At 38.6% G+C, this 17,075-nt stretch overlaps 1 protein-coding gene across 1 annotated transcript; it reads left to right on the top strand.

Annotated features, from left to right (window-relative positions):
• Positions 1 to 1,915: 1,915 nt before the first annotated feature.
• LOC311269643 (sodium/hydrogen exchanger 6-like) lies at positions 1,916 to 16,216 on the top strand. The gene is made up of 16 exons (XM_084373950.1): positions 1,916 to 2,303; positions 3,513 to 3,712; positions 4,050 to 4,127; positions 5,181 to 5,257; positions 5,362 to 5,474; positions 5,622 to 5,727; positions 7,177 to 7,318; positions 7,569 to 7,674; positions 8,320 to 8,408; positions 9,961 to 10,074; positions 10,329 to 10,440; positions 10,891 to 11,044; positions 11,132 to 11,162; positions 11,256 to 11,344; positions 11,620 to 11,725; positions 13,136 to 16,216. Exons 1-16 carry the CDS (start codon positions 2,027 to 2,029, stop codon positions 13,457 to 13,459), a joined length of 2,118 nt encoding a protein of 705 aa, XP_084230076.1. The 5' UTR covers positions 1,916 to 2,026; the 3' UTR covers positions 13,460 to 16,216.
• Positions 16,217 to 17,075: the final 859 nt, after the last annotated feature.

The raw sequence follows: 17,075 nt of genomic DNA, 5'->3' as shown, positions 1-17,075 counted from the left end.
ACACAAAATGCATACAATGGCAAAATACACAATGCTGAAATAGGTTTTGTAATGTTTCCTTAGAACATAAACACGGTCATCTTCTGCCCACATCAGCGAAATCAATAATTTCATCAAGAACAAGCACCCAACCCCCATATTTGCGTCAAACCTTTAACTTGCCATTTGATCTCTGACTCAGTTAACAGTCAGCTCATCTCAGCTCATTTCCAGTGAATCGGACATTGGGTTTTTTTTTTCTTGTGACTGCTCTTTTTCCTGTTTTGTGTCTCTCACACATGAACATGCAAATGAATTTTAGCTTTTATCAGATATTGAAATTATTCAGACATGCTCAAATACCACAAAGAAGCTGAGGGTGAAACTACATTCATGCAATATTAATGTTACACAAGATAGTGGTTGATGAAATGTATATATGATTGAAAATCATATTTTAAATTCAACTATCCCTTTCCGTTTCATCATTATCATGAGTATACTTATTCTATTTCCATTTTGTTTTTCCTATATTTATCATTTATTTTATTGGGTTTTTGTGTCTGTATTCTTAGTTTTTGCTGGTGGATTTCTTGTGCAATCTTGTGCAATGACAACAATCCCCAACATAGAAAGTGTCTATGAAGATACTATTATTATTATCATTATTATTATTATTATTATTATTATTATTATTATTATTATTATACTATAGTAATAGTAACAGAGTATTATATACAACGCTGGCATGTAACTAAGTACATTTACTTAAGTACTGGAGTTTTACTCCACTACATTTTTTGATAACTTTAGTTACTGGTTACTCTACAGATTGCAGGCTACATCAGAGTCAAAGTAGCACAATATTAAATGTATTTATTTTATCAGCAATCAGATAAAAAAAAAAAACAGAATCAGAATTGATAAATGAAAAATCGAAGGCTGAATATGCAGATCACTAATCAGCCAGGCAAATAATCTGTCGACTGTTAGTATACAGTATGTACAGTACATGCATGTAAGTTTACTACATACCATCCTTACCATTAATCACTACTACTGTTATCACTAGTAATCACATTTCCATGTGCATTTCATTATTATTGCTGTAATACATCTTTATGTACTTTCACTCCTGTCAACCATCGCTTATAATTGAATACATTGTGATCTTGTTGATCTGCTCTGTACATGCGACATCTATTGCACGTCTGTCCGTCCTGGGAGAGGGATCCCTCCTCTGTGGCTCTCCCTGAGGTTTCTTCCGCATTTTTTTTCCCTCTTAAAAGGGCTTTTTTTTGGGGCAAGTTTTTCCTCAGTCGAATCGAGGGTCGAAGGACAGAGGGTGTCGTCTCTGTACAGATTGTAAAGCCCTCTGAGGCAAACTGTGATTTGTGAATTTGGGCTATACAAATAAAATTTGATTTGATTTGATTTGATTTGAAGTATATGTATAATTTACTTGTACTTGTACTTTTTATACTGAAGTACATTTGTTGAAAAAGGTGTAACAAAGGTATAACAACATGGAACCAACACTGAAACAATGACAGCACAACAGGAAAACAAGACATAAACGTAGACACGATGGGCAAATGTATATACAACAAACAATTACAATTACTGTGATCAGCGATTATATTAGATGATATGATTAGAGTTCAGCATAGGTAGGTTTGGTAGGTGTGTGAGTGAGGAGAGGCCTATGAGTGGCAGGGGTTTGGAAATGTGGAAGGAGGGAAAGAAAAGAAAAGAAAAATTGATATTGTGATTCTAAATATCATGTTATTGCAAAAAGTAGGAGATAATGGTAAAATATATATAGAGTAATACAAAAAAGAAGATTGTATATACTGTATATATTTTTGCAGGGTTTAAAGTGTCTTTTATTTTGAAGAACCGGAAGTCCCAGTGTTTTGATAACGGCTGCGGAAGAAGCAGTCATTCGCTCCCGTCTCGCCGCTGTCTCTCGTCCCAGCTGTAGTTTCCCATCAGAAAAAACGATACCAATTAAACGACAGATGTAACCGTTTCACAGAAAGCCACAATGGGACTTTTACCGAGACGCTCTCCCGATGTTAAACCGTCGAAAGCGCTCCTGTTGTTGCCTTTTCTGTTGACATTCCTGCTCGTCGGGAGCCAAGGCGAGAGCAATGCGATGGACAACGTCGCGACTGAGAGGATGGCTGAGGAGAGCCACCGACAGGACAGTGCCAATCTACTCATATTCATCATGCTCTTAACACTCACCATTTTAACCATATGGCTGTTCAAGCACCGGCGATTTAGGTTCCTACACGAAACGGGACTTGCCATGATCTACGGTAGGACCACTAATGCTAGCTAACGCTAATGACAGTCAGTGAGCCTGGCATGCTAGCTGGCTATGATGCCGTTAGCTCCACCAAATTAACCACTAAGCTAACGTTTACTTGACAGCTTAGTGTTAGGTGTCAAGGTAGGCCTGCTTATATACCAGCACACTGTTCGTGTTAGCAGCTCATGAGGAGTATTATTTATCTAGTGGTAGGGTGTACGTATTGTTGATATTCAGCAGTAACCAGAAGGAATGGGGAATTGGAAATATGTGGTATTTTTGTTAGTTTGTCTTCTGTCAGTACATAGAAAATACAATAGGATACGAGGTAGTAATGGTAACAGCGTTTGATGGAATGTAACTTAAGTAAATTTACTCAAGTACGATACTTAAGTGCAGGCTTGAGGTACTCGAGTATTTCCATTTTCTTCTACTTTAAACTTCCAATCCAGTTTTTACTCACTACATGTATTTGGTAACTTTAGTTACTAGTTACTTTAAAGGGGCACTATGTAGTTTTGGAGAGGAAATAGTTACAGTGTAAGACAAGTATTTTTTTTCCACGACTGAATGAACAAGCTGTTCTCAGAGGAAAATAAGTATTTTTAAGCTCGAAAGGTTGCAGGGTCCGCCGATGATAAACAAAGTGAAACAGGATGAAACTGTGTTGTCCTTTAAGGTAAGTTTGTTTATTCAGTCATGAAAACAAAGAGTTTATTTAGTTAGTCAATGAAGATATTTCTCTTCTGATTACAATTTCTTCCCTAAAGCTACATAGTGCACCTTTAAGACTATAGAAATGTATGTATTTGATTGGCAATCAGGTAAAAAAAGAAAAAAGAAAACATGTTCTCTTAAAATCAACTAACCCTTTCAGTTTTTCTTAATTCAGAATTCTACTTAATATTTCCATCATTAGCCCCTTAAACTAGTTAGACAGCTGCACCATCAGCCATATTCAGTGTTCAATGAGAAGCTGCTTTGATGAATCTGTTTATTAGATCATGTCTTCTTTCTCAATAAAGCCCATCGCTTTCATAAAAATTAACTTTTGGTAAAAAAAGGTTAAAATATTTTGGTTAAAATATTTAGCACACCCAAATAACTCAGAGCAGGTGTTTTAAGTAGGATATCACCCTATTTTGCTGCAACCTCAGATGATTTTACATACACTGGCCTTTAATTTTTTTTACGCTGCATTTTTTCCTCACTGCAGGCCTGCTGGTGGGTGTGATCTTGCGGTTCGGTGTCCACGTGCCCCAGAGCATGAGTGACGTGATCCTCAGCTGTGCTGTCAACGCCAGCCCCGCTACTCTGCTGGTCAACGTCAGTGGGCGATTCTACGAGTACACTCTGAAGGGGGAAGTCAGCCGGGGCAAAGGTCACCAAGTGCAGGACGATGAGATGCTGAGAAAGGCAAGGGGGTTACAGATGGAGGGTTGAAGTGGTTGTGTTTGGTGTGTCGCTCTCACCGAGCATATGAAATAACAGCTGACAGGCTCTAAATGGCAGAAAAATATGTCTTATAGATAAATTGAAGGATTGACAGTAGCTGAGATGAAATCTAAACATAATCTCTGTCTAGTAAATGTAAAAACGTTGGCATTTAAATTATATGTTGATGTACTAGTTTGCATACACAAACGGACACTATGGTAACACTAGTGTTTGGTAAGATGTGTCCGATTCAGCATGCGGGGTGTTAACTTCTTGAAAATATTCATGTAACCTCATAACCTACTACTGTGTTCAGGTGACCTTTGACCCAGAGGTGTTTTTCAACATTTTGCTGCCTCCCATCATCTTCCACGCCGGTTACAGTCTGAAAAGGGTAAGAAGACTGACTATGCACTAATGGACTTGTCACGATAACTGCTACGATATATTTAGAGTTGCAGCAATAACAATGATTAATTTAATCCCCAACTATTTTGATAACCGATTAATCAGGTTGAGTAATCTTTTTAAGGTCAATACAGCTTCTTAAATGTGCATTTTTTTCTGGTTTCTTTACTTGGAGGATGTCATCCTAGTCTTTTGGAAGCACTTTATTGACATTTTCACAGTTTTCTGACATTTTATAGACCAAACAACTAATTGATTAATCAAGAAAATGATTGACAGATTAATCGACAAAGAAAATAATCATTAGTTGAAGCCCCAAATATATAAACAATATCATTGTCATTTAAAGACCATTTTATGCCACTGATATAATGAGAATCTACTAGAATATTGATACAAGTACATCCTTTCAAAGACCATTGATTATTTAATTCTTCATAATTTTCAGATATTGAAATTGGAAGGTGAAAAAATATTAAATATCTGAAATAAAGAAACCTAAGAGAAATAAAACAACACGTATTTTTATTTTATATTTTTATTTTATAAAATAATTTTTTTATTTTATTATTATATTTTTATATTATTCATACTTGAATATTTGGAACAGGAGTATAGTCATTCATCCCTTAACAGGCAATATACTGCCAATACAGTTTTTGTTGATTTTTGTTGGGCGTTGTCCATATATTGAGAAGTCGGTAAGATATGTATGATAAAATATGTACGATAAGTCAGTAGCATAATGATTGTGACAGGCATATGCACTAATTATTTGAATTAAAGATTCAGATCTATCATCGATGAAGTCAAACTAGATGATATTTTTTTATTTATAGGCCGTATCATTCTCTATCGTACATTGTCATTCAGCAGAATGCAATGAAAAGCTTTAAATGTGATATTTTTACATTTAAATTTCTAAACATATTGAGATATCTTTATGAGATTAATGATATATATGTCTATATTTCCCCAGCCTGACTACCAGTACTAGAAAGCCTCTGTTTTAATAAATCTGTGTTCTTGTCTGTCTCAGAGACATTTCTTCAGAAACATCGGCTCCATCCTGGCCTACGCCTTCATGGGGACAGTCATATCCTGCTTTGTCATTGGGTAAGTCTTTGTGTTATCTTTAAAATTATTATAATTTTTTTTACCACTTTGCCCTACATTGCCAGTGTCTTTAATGACTTGTACATGTCCCTATTTCCTTCTAGGCTGATCATGTATGGCTTTGTGTCGTTCATGAAAGTTGTGGGCCAGCTTGGGGGAGATTTTTTCTTTACTGACTGCCTCTTCTTTGGGGCCATTGTTTCAGCAACAGACCCAGGTAGGTAGCGCCATAAAACATGGTTTCCAGAGTCAGGCTTTATTTTTTTCCCAGATTTTACACAAATTTAATAAGGGCTTTCTGCACTCCTGTCCTGCTGTACGATATTTGTGTATCTTTGAAGTGTTTTTCTCTTCTGTGTCTCAGTGACAGTGCTGGCTATCTTCAATGAGCTAAAGGTAGACGTGGACCTGTATGCTTTACTCTTTGGGGAGAGCGTCCTTAATGATGCTGTGGCCATCGTCCTCTCTTCGTAAGCATTTAATAACACACTGCAGAAATATACACACACACAGCCCACGCGGCAACAATATGTACATTTCAAGAGTTATTACTCGCCATCCCCTGGTCCAAAGTTGCCATGAATAGATCCCTTCCTGTTGTCTTGTCTCGCACAGAAGAATAAAAAATCAACAAAATCCAGCCTTTCATTTTCCTATACAGTGTTTTGTACCTGCTAAGCTGCAGCTGTGGCACAATAAAACAAGTGGGACAACTGTAACTCTAGAAGATACCTGCTTGTTTTGTCTGAAGTACAGTTGAAGCCTAATATCAGCTTCTGTTGAGCTTCAAAATACATTTTCACACATAGCAAGGACTGCAGATTTCATCCCCCATCACTTAACTTAAGATAGTATGAGATATAAAGTGTCCAGTAACTCTTGAAATGTACATAAGTATTGTGAATTTAATCTGAACCCACCCTACAATTTCTACTGAGGCCAGCTGTGGCAAATTCAGCTTTGTGTGTTGTACGTTGCACATGAATGTACACTAACCATACTAACATCACTCCCTGTCATTTCACTGCTTGCCTACCTTCACCCGTCCGTGTCATTCATCGCCCACCTGTACGTATGTATGTATGCAGTGTTCTCCTCCGCTTGGAGAAGCAGGGTAGACGGGGGGCTGGAGCTGTGCTCTCCCCAGGTGATAATGGCCCAGTGTGGCCAGACAGGGCGGAGGAATGGCTGGAAGACAACCAGACATTAACTCCCCGGTGGGTGGGTGGGTGGTCTGGTGGGCTGTTTGCGTTGGTTGTGCTGGCAGAGTTATAGCTATAGTTATAGAACCTGATCATCTGAGCTGAATAGATGTGATGCAGATCTTTACTTTTAGACTTGAACCACCACCCATTAGGATGATCTCCACCCTCCCCTACACCCTGCTGCCAATGCAACCTTTTCTTTCCGTTTGTGTGTGCTCTATAGACCCTGTAAATGACCAGAAGACAACTTTTTTTTTTAATAAAAACCTGAATATTAGTGCTGGTGATTTGCTTTGTTGGTCTTGAGGTAATTTGGACACTGCTCCTCATAAAGTTGTAGCATTCTTATTAGATATCAACCAAATGGGGTTGAGAGATCCAAGAACCACTTAGAATTAAGCATGCAAGACCCCAACTCCCTCCCTTTTTATGACTGTAAAACCCAACTCCAGCCCACGTGTGTGAAGTCTTTGTTGATATTTTTAAGGGGGAACCAAAATCCTCTGAATTTAGATCAAATCAGATAAACACTTGACTGGAGATTTGGGTTGCTGCAGGTTTGATTTGATGCCACCTCATTTCATTTGAGAATCTCTCTGTGTTTTTATGTGAGCATGAACATTTGACCACTTCCCCTTTCTGGATTCTTAGTGTCTATTTCCTGTTTCCATGTAAATTATACATTTTTTCCCTCTTTGTCTCTCTGTCCCTCAGCTCCATCGTGGCCTACCAGCCTGCAGGAGACAACAGCCATAGCTTTGAGGCCATGGCCTTGTTGAAATCCTTTGGCATCTTCCTGGGCGTCTTCAGTGGATCCTTTGCTCTCGGGGTTGCCACTGGAGTCATGACTGCTTTCATATCCTTTCACCGGTTTCTTATCATCACATCATGTACATTTATGTTCATAAGCAGGGACAGAATGACACAACAGAGTTTAAAACAGCTGCTTTCTGGCTGTTTGAACGTGTATATAGGCACCTTCAAGTTGTATTTGAACAAGTAAAACTCTTGTGTGATGTGTTTCTGTGTTCACTTGTGAGGGCTGCGGCTTGACTATGGATGTGTCGCCTCTTTGTTTTTGCTCCTTGACTTTCAATTTCGGTCACGTGACCAAGTTCACGAAGCTCAGGGACTTCCCCCTGCTAGAGACGGCTCTCTTTTTCCTAATGTCCTGGAGCACGTTTCTGTTGGCTGAGGCCTGCGGGTTCACAGGTACGCCTGCACACAGCACTCAGGCATACAATTTAAACAGTGAATTGTTTTGCATCTCACAAAAATATAAAGAACTTGTAGTGGCATTTTAGTTATTTAATAGATAATCTGTAGTGCTGTTTCTTCAAGCACGCAGATATTTTTTAGCTGTCTTAGCTGGTAAACAAATCCTGTGTACTACTACTACTACCACTCATGGTTTAGGAGAATAACACACCTATGACATGGCGTGATAAACCAACACCAACATGTAGCTTGAGAGGGTGTTTGAGATGGTCTGATGTTTTGCCCTGGTGTCACTGACTCATCCTTCTTTACCACACTAATTACTAATCATGTTTGATGTTTCATGTTGCTCTATTGAATATTACCAGCATCAGGACTTCGTACAGTATGTTGGATTGACTTAAATTTAAAATAAACAACAGGCTATGTTCATAATAAGGGACTGTCTCACCCTGTGCAATGGTGTAGCTCATACAGTATTTTAGGACTAATTCATTGCCCTTTTTGGTCTTTTCATGGGTTTTACCCACAATAACAAACACAGAATATCACCAGACTCATCTGATTTCTAAATGCGTTCGTTCTCCTTCTGTTTTGTTTTGAGAGATGTTTGATTGAGATCTGTGTAATCTTATTCAGGTGTCGTGGCTGTGCTGTTCTGTGGGATCACTCAGGCTCACTACACCTTCAACAATCTCTCCCCTGATTCACAGGACAGGACCAAACAGGTAAGATGCAATCACATACTGTATCTTTTATTATATTGTTATATTGGTAATAATAAATACCTTTTTTGTGTAAGATTTCAAAAAGCTAGCGTGCAAGTACAGAACAACACAGAAGAGATTAAAACAGAGAAATGCGTTGAAAGACAATAAACAGAAGGGAGGACGTTTTGAAACATCTGTGCTTCTTTGGAACTGTTGCAAATGTCAGTCATATTTTTGTTAAGTTGCAAAATGTTATGAGAAATCCACCAGCTGATGTCTTTAATGTACTGAAACACAGCTGTTTCCCCCGAATACAGCTGTGTTTCATCTACTGTTGAAAATAGATGAGATGCTGAATAACATTTACCCCGGTGCCACAGGGTAGCACACTGTTTCTGATGATAGGATCTGAACTTGTGTGCTCATCTGTACCAACAGCAGCAGTGAGTCGGAGAGTTTCTGGATCTGTAATTACCTAAAGATGAAAACTGTGGGAAATTCAGTTTGAGCGCCTGAAAACCAAACTGAATGTTTTCTTAATAAGATCCTTTGTGTTTATGATGCACATTATCCCCTCAGTTATATTCAGGACAACAGCTGACACAGTATAAGTCATGTTTAAATGTAAGAAGGAGGCACAGTTTGAGGATTTTCAGAGTAATGTAAGTAAATAAGTTGACATGAATCTTATCTTTTGTGGCCGTAACTTGACAGTTTTCATGTGATGAGGATTTACATGAGAGCTCTATAGCTGTATATTTATATAGGTAGGCAGTAAATAGGGTTGAGCAATACTAATTGTATTTATGTTAACTGTGTTCTAGCATTGTACACAGTAGACACACAGAGACTGTAATGAATATTTTTGACTGACTTGAAATGAACTATAAATCCTGCACACTGTAGGTCACGTTTCCTCACTTTATGTAGCTGGTAATCCTGCCTAGTTTTGGGTTTCCAGACTTTTTGGTGTTTTATATGTTGTCAAAATCAACAATGCAAATTTGTGAGGGGTGTCGGGGTTCACCAAATTCACACTAAGATTTGACTCCCTAGCGATCAAGCGATAGTTGGTTTATTGCCCTGACAATGGTCATTCACATTTAAAAAATTCTGTAAAAATATGCAGGTATTTTACAACAACAGCTTGACTCTATACTGGCGGTTTGGGTAAGGCAAGTTTCTCATATCTGTTCAGACAGATCAATAAAGGATCTTTGATAAAGTAAATTAACGCAACATCTCCGACGCAGTGTGAAGTTTTTTTTTTTCTTTGGATGTGTGCAAGTAGGCAGCCGTGATAGAAAACAATACTGGGAGAATCACTGATCCTGCTTTTGATTGTGATGATTGAAATTGAAAGCTTTCCGGTCGATGTTGTGTCTGTGAATTTAATAAGACATTTAACATTTTGCACTAATTCCAGCTTCCAACAAATGCTCAAGTGAATAAATGAAAAGTTTAACCACAAGAGAGTTTCTCATCAAACTTTCCATCCAAGGTGACGTGAATTTTTCCCTTTGTTTCATCATTTACAGTATGTATATTTGTTTGTGTCCTCCCCCATCAGTTGTTCGAGCTGCTGAACTTCCTGGCAGAGAACTTCATCTTCTCCTACATGGGTCTGACTCTCTTCTCCTTCCAGTCACACGTCTTCAACCCTCTGTTCATTATTGGAGCCTTTGTATCCTTCACTGTGCTCTATGTCGAAGGGCCACGCAAAGAACTCAGATAAGAACGTTGTTCCACGTAACCACTTGTTCTTTTGACACCCAGAAATTCAGTAAATGTTTTGATGATGCCATAGTTCTTATAGCAGTCAATAAGTATTCATACAGAATATGTATTTTGAAGATTATGTAAGAAAACAAATATAAAAGGGCCAGTGGTATGTTACTTCGCAGTCTGTTGTGTCCTTGACCTTCCTGCGTTGTGTAGATTGCGGTGTTTCTCGGCAGGGCGGCAAACATCTACCCATTGTCCTTCCTGCTCAACCTGGGCCGCAAGAACAAGATCGGATCCAACTGTCAGCACGTCATGATGTTTGCAGGTACGGACCTCAGACAGTCTCAACAGTGTGCTAAGAAGTCCTTTAAGTTTCTCAGGCACAGAAATGACTTTGTCTCACCTGGGAGTTGGTTCCATTAAAGCAGTAAAGTAGAACAGAGCCAGACCCAAGCCTGGAGTTTAAAAAACATTAGCCTAGATAATGGTGTGTCTCCTTCTGGAACATCAACTCCTACTCAGAAACGGTAATGTTGTGAATAACAGACCCAACGTCAGCTGACCTTACATATGAAACCGTCTAATAAAAGAAATCCCCTAAATGTCCCTGCAGGTGTTTCTGTGTCTGAACCCACAGCAGAACATTTGAACCATTTGTGAGCTTACCGACTAATGTGCAGCTGCAAGTAAAAAATATTTGTTTGTATTTTTTTTCCGTTAAACACACACACTGCTTCTCATTCTCACGCTGTCTTGTTTTGTTTGTCGCCCACAGGTCTGCGTGGGGCGATGACATTTGCTCTGTCAATCCGAGACACGGCGACTTACGCCCGTCAGATGATGTTCTCAACCACCCTCCTGATTGTCTTCTTCACTGTCTGGATCTGTGGAGGCGGCACCATGCCCATGCTGTCCTTCATGAGCATACCGTAAGGCTGGGCATCTGTTTGTGTGTATTTTGTCTGTCTGTCTGTTCTGTTGAATACTTTTCACTGTTTCTACCTTCTCTCCTTCAGGGTGGGTGTGGACTCTGATCAAGACACCTCAGTAAGTAATAAATACAGACTGAAATCTCTTGTTTTTGACCCCAAGTAAAAAAAATAATGTTTAAGTTATTAAAACAAATCTTGTGCTTAACAGAGTTCTGCAGTGTTGGATGGGTCACAGCGGAGGAACACCAAACATGAGAGCGCCTGGCCCTTTAGGATCTGGTATAACTTTGACCGCAAGTATCCTTTGAGCCACAGATCACATGTTTAAGAGCCTGTCCTCAGAAGTGTGGGTGCTATATTCACTTTTGGACACCAGGGGGTGCTCTTTACAAACTGTGAGAAATAGGCAGCAAGCCTCATCTTTCTGTTCAGGAGGTTTACAGTTCTTCAGCATCAGACACATTATTTCAGTTGTTTGTAGCATCTACCTTCGACGTACCAGAGTCGGCACAGTTTCCTTTAATTGTTGACCAATAAAAGTGTTAATAATTCTTGACAAGCTTGTTCTCCAGCTACCTGAAGCCCCTCCTGACCCACAGCGGCCCTCCTCTCACTGCGACTATGCCTGCTTGTTGTGGACCGCTGGCACGATGCCTCACCAGCCCGCAGGCCTATGAGGTTTGGACACACAGTAGTTTTTAAAGGCCCAATATGTAACTTCTTGACCATCTGAAATACATTCATACTTACATTTACAGAAGATTAGTGTCATTCGAGAGTTTGATATTTTCGAGTTTCTTGACTAATTCTCTTTTGAAATATAGGTAACACAAGAGACACGTATTCATCATTAACTTATATTGATATATCGACCAATATACGCTCATTTTTTGCTACAATTCCTTCAATTGTGGTTATCAAACACTCCTGACAAAGATATGTAATGAAGGTAGGATATTTTACAGTTCGACAATAATCTTTATAGTTTAAACTGACATGGTATACCTCACTTTACTAATTGAATAAATGTGTAGTTTATGAATGACCTCAAGCATCTTTTTCTGCATCATACTCTCAATAAACAAAAAAGTTGTAATAAAAATAAAAAGCAAATCAATAAATCGGTCAGACATAATGTAGGTGCTAACTTCAAACAAAACTCATTACGTCAACAATGTTATGTGTTGAAAACAGACACCAGAGACACCATTCGCCCTATTACAAGACACTACCATCAAAATGATTTTGGGGCTGTTATTTTAAGGTAAAAAGTTACATAATGTTGCTTTAATAGACAGTTAGAAGCAAGACTGTAACCTGATGCTCTAGATGGTCTGGTACACACAACAATCTGGAAAGGAAAAGAACAGGGAGTTTCAAAAGATACTTGGCAAGTGATTGGACGAACCATCCGTCTGTCATTGTCTATCATATTTCAACTTCAAACTGTTACTGAAGCCAGTCGAGAGAAGAGAATACTCTCAGGTTCTGATATAATTGATGCTGTAGCAGCTGCTACGCTATACTCAGGAGGAGCTGCCGTAGTTTGTTACTTCTCTGGCTGGTTGTCACACCTAAACCACAACATCCGCTGCCAGTATTTCCTCAAAGGATGCTGATCCAACTGTTGTGTGTTCGGCCACAAGCGCATAGCTTGAAGCCAGGCTGGACTGCAAGGCCTCAATTCAGAATGGGAGACATATTCTGAGTTAGAAAGACGTAATTTAGAGTTGGTTAGAAACTATTTTCATTCCTAGTTTTGTCATATAAGAATAGATTAAGTTTTGAGCAAAGCAATTACAAATGCTGATTGTAATTAATGAACCTTAATGAAACAACTTCCTTACTCACTATAAGTAAGCAGCAGTTAGCAGGTTACTGAGGGAAAGTATTAGTTAAAGGCCTAGTAGTTGGAGAATACGGTCATGCAGACTAAGGCATTAATAAGTGCTTTATAATGACTAATAAAGAGTTAATATGCTACTGATATGCATGCTAATAAGCCACGTAACCGACGTATATACCTGTATTATCTTATTAAAGAAAAAACTTTGAAACTTCCCTTTGCTTTTCTTTTTACCCTCTCAGAACGAAGGCCAGCTCCACGACGACGACTCTGACTTCATCCTGAATGACGCCAGCGTGAGCTCCATGTACGCCGACGTCACAGTCAGCACGGATGCGTCCGGATCCCGCACCATCAACCGCAAGCGCTCCTCCACCGCCAGCACCGGGGGCGGCCCGTCCGACGAAGGTCTGGATCACGAGCTCGCCTTGGCGGAACACGAAGTGGCGATCAGGGGCACCCGCCTGGTCCTGCCCATGGATGACCCAATTGATCCCCCGACCACCGTCACCCTGCCTCCGCCACCCTCCCCGCCCCGCTCCGACCCTCGCAGGCACAGACTGTAAGACGGCTCGCACTTTGTTGCTCTCAACTTCAAAAACCACAAATCATCCAAACGGCGTCTGATTTGTTTGGGTTTTTGATTGAGACGTCAAACTGCTGCATACGAAAGCACCGCCTCTCTGTCTAACGTGGTTTTAAACTAGTCTCAGCTTCGTGACAAACTTGAGGCTTGCTTGATTTAACTCACCTTTTGGGTGGATGACTGTAATCTGGAATTTGAATGCACTACATGTAAGGTAAGGTACCGTAAATCAAGTGCACCTCAAGTTGTAAAGGTTACTAAAAATCATCCAAGATGCACATTTAGCAACCGTTTGAGGAAGCTAAAAAAATATGGGGCTATGTGGTATTTGCTCCTAAGTTTGTACTACTGTGGTGATATGCCAGTGCTGTTATCTATGCTCTCTGAAAGCCCCAACTTGGGGGCGATTCCTAAACGTTTCATATGCAGTTTACTCTTTTCTCTGTGGTGAGTTGCTCCTGACTACAGGACCTGTATTTGTCTCGCTTCCTTGTAATATGACCTACAGTAACACTAACATGAAGGGCAGTTCACTTTGCTCTGGTACTGCTGTTAAAGAGCATTTACACTACAGTTACTAATCTTACTTACCTATCCTCAGATTGCTCAGTGTCTCGTATGTTTGCCTCCCTCTCAAAGTTAATTAATTGAGAGGATTGATTGACTACACAAAGACAGTGATGTCTGTGACGGAGGCAGTCGTTGCAGTTTTGAATTGAAACTTTATTGGGCCAAAAACTCAAACTGCTTCCACAACAGTGTCCAGGAGCGTCTCCGCTATCTTGAAATTTTTTAGCACTGCCTGCCTCTTCTCTCTTCTTGATCAATCTTTTCACTCATTAATTTATTTATTTAACAACAAAATGATTTATTTATGTAATGATTTATTTTGTTATTTATTATTTATTTATTGTTTTGTCGTGTGTGTGACATTAATGATTATCTTGCCCCGTTCAAATGGCGAAAGCACTACCACTCTTCCCGAACAAGCTACGTTGTACAGGAGGGGAGTCAGGAGGGAGGATGTTGGATATTCATTCTTTATCATGTGTGCACGTTTAAATATCTCCTTCCTGTACTGTAGCAGATGCTTCTACTTTATACGTGGAAACTAGAGCTTCCCTGTGTGTGTATTTTACAAGTGTGTGACTGTGCGTGTGGCTGAAATCTGAATTGTCTAAATCTACTGATGTGGTTTTTAGGGCTAATGTCTGTTTCTGGGTTTTCTGTCGTCATCTGGTTTAATCTTCTTTTCTAAACAAAAAAAAACAAAGTAACTGCCGTGTCTTTGTGACGTTGTATCATCAAAGATGACTGAGGGCTGGCTGAACTGTTTATGAATTAAAGTGCCTATTCAGAAATTCAATTACTTAATGTAGATTTGTACATATTTTGAGTTGCAAATGTGCAGTAAGATGATCTTTCTTGATTTTTATATGACCCCGTTGATTGCTCTTGAATACTTAATAAGCATAATTAGGCCATTCGGTGACTTCCTGTAGTGCAACTTGTTGCTTTTATTGTACTCAGAAGTACTGAAGAGACTGCAAACTAAAACATTGTACTTTTATTAACAGGAAATAACAAGTATCACTAATATTATATTGGATGTGATTATTTTGAGAACAGTGTTCTATTCTATATCAAAAGTACATGTTGCTTTATAAAATGACACTGAAATTGAACGCAACAAGAACCTGGCGACCTCTTTTAGGTTTATGATTTGCTGAGAAAGACAAAACATTTCATACCAGGGACCTCATTTATAAAATGTCCTTCAGATTATTTTTCAATCAATCAATTTTTTTTTTTTTCGGTGTTTTTTTCCAGTCTGTAGACTTGGAAAGCACAATAGAAATGCAAGTCCATTTACCATCCATTTAAATCTTAGAACATTTTTATAAACGAGGCCCCTGTATATTGACACTTGCTGTCAGAAATGTAATGATATCGTTTAGGTACACAGTAAATGAGGTCAAATGATAGTTACCACTACAGGAAGACACCACCAATTTTGTACCGATGCAGTTTTACGTCTTTTTCTGCTCCTAGTTTTGCAGCCCAGCTCCTCTATTCTGTTCCCACCTCAGTGAGATATTTTGCACTGAGGCATCTCCTTAGTAAAGAGACCCTTGTTTTTACTTTTTTTCTGTTGAAAAGGTACGATTTTTATAACTGAGGTAGAAATGAAGTCTGGGTCAAAATCACATTTTTCAAACGTGGAAATGCTTGTTTTGTGTCAAGGTGCACATGAGTTGTCTTTTTGATCTTTAAGCAGTATTTTTAATACGAGTTTGTGCATAATCATCCAGAGATGTGGACATGAGTGAATCTACATTTTTTTTTCTTTCAGTAAGGTACCCTTTGATTTTCCTTTGTTGTCTAAATGCAATTAAATCATAAAAACACTCATATAAATATATACTTTATATGGGAATTTTGAAGGAACAGTTGTAACATTACAATAGCGACCACACCTAAAACTAAAAACACGAACATGTTTATGTTTCTACTGTTTGTAGAAACTGTTAACGACAGGTGTATTTGTGAAAAGTACACCTGCAAAAGGTCTTTATGTAAATGTTTTGAAAATAAATGTGAACTTCTGTTGAGGGGGAAAATAAGCTGAGATTTTCCCCCGTGTAGTCCTGATTTCTCCCTGTGTAGTTATTAACAGTGTTTCCTCAGTCAGACATCTTGCAAGTGTACTAAAAAATAAAACATTCTTCAAAAACAACACGAATTGAAATGTTTCTTTACGACTTAAGAGAAATGTTCCTACTTATTAGGCTAAATAAACTATTTAAAAACCTTATTGGATTAGCTGGAAATAGCAACAAAAGTTCACTTTTTACTATGGTTTGACAGATCGTCAGCCTCTGATCCAATATTCTGCATTTTCCTGCTGATCAGAACCAGTGTTTTTCTTTTTGTTTTTTTTGTCCGATTGATGATAAAAACAAATCAATTTGAAAGTGCGCTACTTTGGCTCTGATGCAGCATGCAACCTGCAAAGTGACTAGTGGATTGAGTCTTGTTTGTTGTCTTTTTGTTTTTCATTTATTCCAAGTTTCCAAGTAGGGATGCAGATTTACAGTAATTTCTTTACTCTTACTTTAAATCGATCGTCAGCTGCCTTATACAGACTTCATAAATAAATAGATACTTAATTGATCCCGAGGGAAATTTAGACATCCAGTAACTTATGTGACGTATACAAAACACAAAAACAAACATATTAGAGTATAAAAAAGAAAATGTAAACAAGAATTTAAGAGTATAAACAGCATATATTGATATAAAACACATACAGCAATGAATCGACCGAAACTGTTAACTGTCATGCTACAGTATGTAACTAGTGTGATGCATTACCAAGATGCTGCAGTCTCACCTGCTGTTTCCGGTCTTTACAAAGAGAAAAGACAAGTTCCTGTCTAATAATTATATTATGGAATTGAATTTATATTCTCATTGATATTCAGTGTAATAAATGTAAATTATATATAATAAATATAAAGTAAAAGTACTCATTCTTCAATTCTTCACTCGCCCTTCAAACAGTTACTTTTATTTTGAAGGCAAACTCACCCCGC

Source organism: Pagrus pagrus (assembly GCF_965226575.1).
Source record: "Pagrus pagrus genome assembly, chromosome: 14".
Taxonomy (NCBI): Eukaryota; Metazoa; Chordata; class Actinopteri; order Spariformes; family Sparidae; genus Pagrus; species Pagrus pagrus.
The sequence above is the reverse complement of the archived record's forward strand: the minus strand, read 5'-3'. Positions and strand labels throughout refer to the sequence as shown.